Source organism: Fundulus heteroclitus, chromosome 3, assembly GCF_011125445.2.
Source record: "Fundulus heteroclitus isolate FHET01 chromosome 3, MU-UCD_Fhet_4.1, whole genome shotgun sequence".
NCBI classification, from domain to species: Eukaryota; Metazoa; Chordata; class Actinopteri; order Cyprinodontiformes; family Fundulidae; genus Fundulus; species Fundulus heteroclitus.
In genome coordinates this window covers 35501827-35511085 of record NC_046363.1, presented here as the reverse complement: position 1 = coordinate 35511085, position 9259 = coordinate 35501827, and the positions used below count along the sequence as shown (strand labels likewise).

General features: G+C 40.2%; 1 protein-coding gene across 2 annotated transcripts; it reads right to left on the bottom strand.

The window, feature by feature from the left end:
• Positions 1 to 524: 524 nt before the first annotated feature.
• Positions 525 to 4558, bottom strand: rab42b (RAB42, member RAS oncogene family). Of its 2 annotated transcripts, none has more exons than XM_012881770.3 (3): positions 4311 to 4558; positions 3872 to 4115; positions 525 to 1547 (listed from the first exon to the last, which is right to left on the bottom strand). In XM_012881770.3, the coding sequence occupies exons 2-3, from the start codon at positions 4087 to 4089 to the stop codon at positions 1094 to 1096; spliced, it is 672 nt and encodes a 223-aa protein (XP_012737224.2). In that variant the 5' UTR covers positions 4090 to 4115; positions 4311 to 4558; the 3' UTR covers positions 525 to 1093. The 2 variants fall into 2 exon arrangements, with proteins under 2 accessions (XP_012737224.2, XP_012737226.2); XM_012881772.3 differs by having other exon boundaries at positions 3872 to 4094.
• Between the last annotated feature and the right edge of the window lie 4701 nt (positions 4559 to 9259).

The window sequence follows — 9259 nt, the reverse complement described above, 5'->3', positions numbered from 1 at the left end:
TTACAAGCCAAATGCTATGCACGGCAGAAAACACTGCACCAAGTTTAAAAACACCACCCCCACTGGGGCATGGAACAGTGTCAACATCATGCCGTGGGTTGCTCTTTCAGGCCAACTGGCCAGAGTTAATGAAAAGATGCACAGGACTAAATGCAGCACAATCCTGGAGGAAAAGCTGTCAAGAGGCTACAAAAAAAATTAGACCGGTGTTGAGGTTTGCTTTCTAGCAGAGCAATGAAAACACAACCAGAGATGCAATGCAATGGTTTAGATCAGTGTCGTCCAAAATGTTGCCATGAGGGTCGAAAGAATAAAGTCGAAAGAACTTAGGGGGCCAAAGAAAATAAAAATTTATTTAAATAAAAATGTAAAAACAATATTCTGCTCAATAATACATCTAACATTTGGTTTCAATAAACAAAGTAGATTCTCTTAGAAAAGGTATCTGTACATCATGATTGTGTTATTGTAAGATGGTTTCCAATTACTTTAGGTCGATTAGCTTTTTTTTTTGGAGGGAGGGAGGGAGGGAGTGAGGGAGGGAGGGGTGTTAGAAGAAGCAGTTTGGATGTGCCTGGTTTAGAGCAAAGGTTATTCATATATATGTCCAAGCAGATTCATGGGTTAGAATGGCCCAGACCTGAGAGTTTGAAGAAAAAACTGCTGTTTACCAGCACTATCCATCTGACTGAGCTTGACGAAATGTGGTTCTGCAAACTCACAACAGAATACTAATGCATGTCACACTTTTCAGATTTTCTTCTCCATTTTCTCTCAATTAAAATTATGCACTGAATTAATGCCCAATTAAATAGATTGCAGTTTGGGATAGTGATATGACAAAATGCAAATAAGTTTGCAAGGCATAATACATGTCAGCCTGCAGGTGATGTACTCAACAAATGTAATACATCCTAAAACCATCACTGTTTTGATTCAATACTAAGTCACAATTCTGGATATTTTAAGACTTCCCGTACAGTGTAGATGCAAAAATACAGTTTGAATGTCTTCTAGATTGGTCACCCATCTTATTGCCACCGTAAATCCAAACTTGCCAGCCGCAGCCTAGGTTTATACGTCAGTCCGGTGTTTACCCACAGCACTTCTTGTTGCTGTTATTGGTTGGTGAGCTGGGCTTAGACACACTGTTTCTTTGCAGCTGCAGCGCCTGCGGGGAAACACACTTGACACCGTCCCAGCCCTCCTGCAGTTTCACTTCCCCGCTCAGCAGACCCTGGTAGACCCGTCGAGTGAGCAGCTCGAACGACTCCCTCACGTTCTGTCCCGTCTTGGCGGAAGCCTCGACGTAGGGCATCCCCAGCTGTCCGGCCAGTTTCTGGGCCTCTTCCCGGCTCACCGCCCGCTCCCCGTGAGCGTCCCGGTCGATCTTCTGACCCACCAAGACGAACAGGACCTTCTGCGGCTGCACTCGCTCGCGCACCTCGTCGTGCCATTCCTTTATATGGTCGAAGGACGGCCGGCTGGTGATGTCGAACACCAGCAGGCCTCCGACCGAGTTGCGGTAGTAGGAACGGGTCACTGATCTGAGAAGAGAGGTGAGACGGCGGGGGGGGAAAGAAAGACAGTGGGTGAGCGAGGACTGTTTGAATTTCAACACGTAAAAAAAAAAAACTTCTCAAACATTTGAACAGAAAGTCCAAAGTTCAGATTATCCTTTATCTTATTTCCTTCTCCACAGTATGAGTTCAATTCTTTCAGATAAGCAGGTGGAAAAAGAATCGCTCTCTTTGTTAGAAACTGATAGTCACTATAGTTAACCATCAACAGGTATGTAGATCCCCCCCCCCTATTTATTTTAGAATAGGCTTAGTAAGAGATCCTTCCACTGATTCAACTTCTTAAATAAACACGCATCTTATTAAAAAACAACCTGAATGTTCTGTTCTTTTCTTTTTTTTTTCACAGTCTGTTGGGATGCGGAGCTGAGGTAACTACAAACAGGCACAGTGTGCAATTTGTCACAGTTCATTCAGCTGGACAGTGGGAATAATGACAGAATGAAACAGGCTACTTGGAGTTCTTGCATTAAATATGCTGAGCTCAGAGAAAGGTGGCCCCGTCAAAGAATTGCACCGACTGCATTTCTGTACACGTCGCACACGGAGCTGCTGGTGGTTGGCTGAAAGCAAACACGGATGAACAGCTTGGAGGCAACTGGAGTGGTCGGAGTAGTTTATCTGGGCGCTGTATTTGCATACTCTCCGGATCTTTTCTGATGTTCACAATGAGAATAGTGTTTTCAAGGCAACCGTGTGACGAAAACAGCCAAAGGGTCGTAGCACCAGGTCGGATGCTCACAGAACTTTTGTATAAGTTTAAAATACCCTCACCAGCCACTATACTTGGTGCAGCTGTCCTTACTAACAGCAATAGTGATTCATCAGCGAACCCTAAGGCTGCAGCTTATTTCATTTAGGCATCTAGACATGGTAAAGGTGACTTGCTGAAGTTGAAACCGGGCCTCAGATTGGGGCAGAAAGGGTCACTGACGCATGAGTCTTGTTGTCAAGCGGGTTGGTCGGAGTATTTCAGAAACTGCTGATCTACTCAGCTTTTCACACACAACCGTTTCTCTGGTTTGCAGGGAATTTTCTGACAAAGACAAAATGTCCCCTCAGTGGCTAGTGTGTGAACAAAAACACCTCGATGATGTAAGAGGTCAGAGGAGATTGGGCAGTCTGGATTTAAGACGATAGAAGGACAAAAATGGCTCCAATCACCGCTTTTTACAACACAGTTACACACAGTGTAACACAGTGTTTACCATATTTAAGCAGTTTGACTGCAGCAGCTGCATTGCACAGTGACAGATTGGAAAAGAAAGGGTTGCCTGATCCGATGAGCCTGGATTCCAGCTGCAACGTTCAGCTGCTTGGGTCTAATTTATTCTAAACGACATGAAAGCATGAATTCAACCTGCCTTGTATCAAAGGTTCATGCTGGAGATGATGCTGTCACAGTGTGGCACTAGTGGCCTTTCTTTGAAAGTAGGCTGACAGGAAATGGAGTTGAGAGACAGGGCGATGTCCACGGGACGGTACTCAAACATGAGGTGTGAGACCTCCGTACACAGGTTTCACACACTACCCCTGCAACCCCACCGCACATGCGTGTTGAATATTTTCTGTAGGTCCCTTACTATCAGCAAGACATTGTTTAAACACCACGACCTACCTGAGTGTTATTGTTGACCCTGTCTATCCCATATTGACCACAGTCAAACCGTCTTCTGATGGATACTTCCAGCAGGATAATGCACCATGTCACGAAACTCAAATAATCTTACCCTGTTTGCTTGAACACTACAATGAATTAACTGTGGCGTCCACCAGCTCAAGATCTCAATTTCATAGAGTATATGTTGGTGAACATTCTCAGTCATCCAGGTCATGATCAATCCAAAAAAGGTCAAAAAAAGGAAACAACTGGACTTCTATTGTGAAGCTGAAGACGTTTCGCTTCCCATCCAAGAAGCTTTCTCAATTCAAACATTTTGAGGACATTTTGAATAGAAGTCCAAGTATTTTTTGACCTTTTTTGGATCAATAGAGTATAGTCAGGATGTGGTGAAACAGGAGATTCACGTCATGGATGTGCAGCTGACAAAGCTGCAGCAACTGTGTGATGCTCTTAAGATAACATGGACCAGAATCTCAGAGGAACGTTTCTGTGACCTTGTTGAATGTGTGGCACAAAAAAATGAGGCCGGTTCTGAAGGAATAAAACGTTTCCAACCTGGCAATGGCCCTGAAGTGACTTGTGAGTATAACCATACATCGAACAGTTCAGGATCCGCCGTCAACAATCTTATGGAAAAGTGTTAAGCCATATGCCACATGTTTCTCACCTGAACCTCTCCTGACCAGCTGTGTCCCAGAACTGCAGCTTGACCCGGACGCCTGGCTCCACCTCCAGGAAGTGAACGTAAAAGTCAACACCCACAGTCTGGTTGATGGAGTCCAGGAACAAGTCCTCGGTGTAGCGCTTCAGCAGAGATGATTTGCCCACGGTGGAATCCCCCAGCATGATGATCCTGAACTGGTACTGCCACAAAGTCAGGTCCATTGTCGCTGGAAGTAAGAAATGGTCTCCTAAGACAAAGGAAGGCAACTTGTTGTGTAAAGGTTTGAAGTGACCACATAGAATATAAGACAGTTTATGAGAGGTTAAAGAGGTGTACTGTATGGTGAACAGCCAAGATGGCAATGTTGAAATAAGGTCAACAGAAACGGTGTCTGCAAGAGATGATCACTCCCACATCATCTTCAAGCGGGATGACTCCATACCTCTGACACTCCAAGTGTTGAGAAACAACCTAGCAGCCCCTCCTTGTTAATCTTCCAAACAGTGGCACGGTACAGGATCATTACCATCCCAAAATGCAAAGCCCTCCGTGGCCAAAGAGTCTCCTTTTCATGGTGGCTCATCAAATCCAGTGTGCAGAAAAAAGTGTCCCACAGAGATAACAACAGGAACACAACAGTTCTCATCTGAGCTGCTGGTGGTAACTGCTAATAGCATGAGCAAGAGTAGTTGTGCAAGGGTGTGGACTTCTAAAGTTTGCCTGTTGATACTTGACAAAGGGAGGGGTTAAAACACAAGGACACAGGGAGGGCTGTTGTTGGAAGGGAGGGCAACGTGTGGGAGGGCGCTCTTAGGTAACACCATGTACAGAGGAAACTACGGTTTCCTCTTAATTAAAACTCACATATAAACGTCTATGTCATGAGAATGCATAAAAGTGAGGACGAGTGTTCGGTGGTCTTTGTCAACACCGTTTGCAGCTATTTTAATCACTTTATGGTCTTGTGTTTTGAGTGTACGTTGCTACCCAGAAAAGGGAAGTTGATAACAATGGAGCTTTAATTCCCATGAGAAAGGCTGAGGATAAACATGATGCCTCAACAGCTTTAAAGAGACTGTGTTCAAATTTACAAGTACAGCTCATTAAATTAGAAACTTGTATACTGTACAGATTTATTGCACATAAAGTCATAAATTAAAGTGTTGACTTCTGAAAAGTTGAAAGATTGTGTTATAGAATCAATGACAATCCATAATTCGGTGTCTCAGAAACTTTAAGTATTATGTAAGATTTATAAAAAAAAAATGTCAAGCCTAAACCGTCAACATGGAGGGGAAGCTACAAAAGATCATGCTAAAGAATGTCATTGTTCAGACTGCTGTGTCCAAGCATGTTAATGGAAAGTTGAGTGGAAGGAAAAAGTGTGATGGAAAAAGCCAGACCAGGAACAGGGATGTCTGCCTTGAGAGGATTGTCAAGCAAGGTGGCCATTGCTTGCTGTGGTTGACTAGTCAGCAAACCTGCGTGAGCAATAACCCACAGAGAATCTATCAAAAGCAGACGATGGGAGTCACAACAATGTACATAAGCATGAGGCTACTATTGTAGGAAACATTTTACAAGATACAGCAGATGGTGACACTTAAAGTCTTGGGGTGCCACTGAAACTATGTTATTTTACTGTTATAGTAAAGCTGCCTGAAACTATCAAAAAGACTTAAGTAAACGCCTACTGATATCTTTTGGTTTTTAATGGTTTTCTTTTGGATTTTTAATGTTCCTAATGATCTAATGTGCATAGACTAATAACAGTAAAGTTAACATTTTGAGTTCAACAACCATTCCTTTTTATTATGTAATTATATTTAGAATAAGGTGTACCTTTATTCATTTATTGGAAAACAAAACAGTTAGTGGGGGAAAGTAGATAATGGCAGATACCAATAAAAGCGCGATAAAAGATCAGGAAGAGCGGCTGCCTTGTTGCCTGTGCACAAAGGGATGAAATGCTAAACTAATGCTACTACAATTTACACTGGCCAGTGGGGTGGCCAGTACATGGCAGGGGGAGGGGGGGGGGGGGGGGGGGGGGGGGTAGGGTGGCGCCACTGCATGTACTGTGCAGCACAAGACAGAAACAAACACTCTTTTTGGATACACTCTGTGTAACATTTCTACATGAATAGGACATGGCTTTAACTTAAAATATCTGACAAAGGTAAATAATTGAAAATGTAACAACAAAAATAATCTGGAAATATTTACTAAACATCTTTAATCTGATTTTTGTTAATTTAGTGGTCCTCAAAATTACAACACAATACAAATACAAACCATACCTTGTTAGATCTGTATTTGTAAAAAAAAAAAAAAAACAAAAAAAACAAACATGTATTGTTATGTTTTTTCTTAATCATGCATGACTTTGTATTTGTCTACAATACAAAACACTTATAATACACATTGATTTTATTTTGGTTCTAACGTGTCACAATGTTACAATGATACAATTTGCAATATGCATTATATATGTGGATCCTTTGCAAAGCATGCTTTTTTATTATTATTCTGAAGCTGTTATCACTGCAAAAATAGAACATGTTAAAGCAATAACCAACATATCTAAATGTGTAAAATCAACTTGAAAATAATCTCATGTGTTTCTTTTTTTGCATTAAAGCAGAAGGTGCCTCTACATTACAGGATGACTGCAACAAATGAAACCTAAATGCAAAGACTACACCTAATCTTGTTCCATTACCATTGGAAATGTCATTTTATTTCTGCCAAACAATTTATTTAAAACAAAGAAAGATTCTTTGGCAACATCAGTTTAGGAAAAATCTTGGGTTTGTCCACAGGTGGAAGATTTAAAAACAGCTTAACGTTGTCCACATTGAGAAGTTTCCCTGAAATGACAGAGGAAAATGTTATGAAATAAGGAGAATAGCACTGGCACCTGTCACTGATCATTTTATGGTGGCTGCAGTGATGAAATACTGTAGTGTTAATAAGCTTTAAGAGCAACTCCCATTGCTCTTTTAATTCAATTCTATGCATATTAATACATTGCACAATTATGTGCTGAGGCTATAGCTACATCAATCTTGTTTATTATTTCATTCAAAGGTCAATGTAAAATTAACCTTAAATTTGTATCTGTTAACTTCATATAATTATAATGCAACCTGGTTATTTTAACCACAATGTGTCATGTTATTGGGTGTATAATTAAAAGTAGCTGAGATCAGCTTAAAGACATCAGATGAACTTTAGACTAACTCATAGATGGAATAGAAAAAAAAATAGACATACTTATATTTTGGAGCATGAATCATAACAACGCTACTTTTTGAGTACCAGCATATACATGTAATGTTAACAATTTAAATCTTAAAATAATTCATTTACTTGCTGAATTCCATCCTTATGTTATATGAAAAAAAGTGTTTTTTCCTCCTGTTTGAACCAAATCCATTACAGTTTGCTAAGATCCGTCTTATATCTTAGTAGCTTTGGATAAAAGTGCTATTAAATATGTGTAATTTAATTATTTATCCATTCTGTGTCACTATAGCCTCAACCAAGCTTGATTTATAAACCAAGTAGAAGAGATTACAACCCCACACCCAGCCACATTATACCAGAAGGGACTATTTAGGCAGTTTGAAGAGTAAGCATCAGGGAAAAACAAATAAAAAAATCGATCTATAGTTAAAAAAGACATTAAGATCACATCTGTTTAACGCTTATTGAGAATGCTGCAGCCAGAACTGCAAAAAAGACACATATAGACTATGGTGAGTTGAGAAAAAAATAAGCTATTTCTCCTGGAATGTATCAAGCAAGTATAACATCTTAAACTTAAAATTCATAATCATTTAGATGTAGGCCCATGTAGAGGTCAGAAGTACAAGGGTTTGCTTTTAAAAAGTTACCACTTAGAAAAATAATTCTGACACAATTGAGCCAAAATGGCTGCCAGCTTCTCTTTTAGCCTTATTTGATTTCACAGTCCATATCTTTAGCCCTCCATGTAGAGTTACATAAAAGAAATAAAATTGCTGCACAGTGGTAGCCCACTGCTCCCTAAGGGATGGGTTAAATGCAAAGGACACATTTCATTGGAATGTGTTCTGCAGTAACAAATAAAGATTATATATAAATCTTTTCCTACAACTACGACTGATAACTGGTGTAGCTAAAATAACTTAAATGGACTTATAAAGTTTGAGTGGTGGAACGAGTGTTTTTTTTTCTCAGAATAACAACTTGAGGGCTAAATAATTTTTCTACAGATAAACAAATCAAAAAGAGTTGATTGTGTGCAGAAAAGTGAGTATGTGCGCAATCTATTCTCTGCTGCTATTCAAAGATTGATTGTTTCAAATGAGTGCAGCATTCTATGCTGTTACAAACATACATGCTAATGTTACCCATGCCCAAATTTCAAGGTATAATGTGTATTAGCTCCCAATGCAGTGCATAAGTGACACGCTTGTTGGGAAAATGAGATGCGGTTGTATGGTTGTGCACATCAGATTAACATTACTTGTCAGAGCCTGAATGGAATTTACAACATATACCTGAATGCTGCAAGAATGTTTTTTTTTTTTTTTTTTTTTTTTTTAATGGAGCATATTTGCCACTGTGGTGGATTACAGGCAGATGAGGCTTAAAACAGAGCACTTTTAAATCTTTACCGACCGGTAGGTCTCCAGGCTACTGCACTCAGAAAACATTTATCTTTCTTCATCTTCCTCACTGCACAAACTGCCTTATGAATGTGCTCCATATGAACTGTAACCAACACTATGCTATCATTACTTTCTTCTTGAGTGGCCATTTTCTTTGTCTACATTATTTAGATGCAACTGAGAAGGAAAAGTGGTAAAAACTGGTTGAGCTTAAGAATTGCTATATAGATTTTTACTCGCAGGTTAATTTGAGCTTTTTGTCTGCAGCGATTTGACACATAGAGAGGCAACTGTTGGCCAGGTAGCCCTGGAGTTCTACCGCAGCAGCCAACAAGATATGGAGGAGAGAGTCTAATGGGCCTAGAGGTGAACTCTGGATGGAGCTGCACTCCAGCAAAGTAACAATGATCTGTAAAATGAAGGCGAGCATTAAGGAGATTGTTATAACCTCTTGTACATTACAGCCTCATTCATTACACGACAAATACAGCTAAAACATGCAGGCAAATGATGGCTTTTGTCACATCTGTCCGAGAGCATCATGACTCACGTTTAATAACAGCGGTAAGCGAGCACTTTTTTTCTAGCATCTACATTATCTACTCAGGCTCTAATTCAGTGACCTTCATTGTCCCTTCCTGTACATCTTGACCGGCAAAATGATATTAATTTTTTTCCAGATTCAAATAAAGCATAGCAGTTTGGAGAAGTGGCTCTTCTTTAGTACTGCTCT

Excerpts from the sequence above, each read along its gene's own strand:
- rab42b (XM_012881770.3), bottom strand. The coding sequence starts at position 4,089 with ATGGACCTGACTTTGTGGCAGTACCAGTTCAGGATCATCATGCTGGGG. Across the intron at positions 1,548-3,871 it reads GCTGGTCAGGAGAGGTTCAG|ATCAGTGACCCGTTCCTACT; the intron begins GTGAGAAACATG and ends CTCTCTTCTCAG.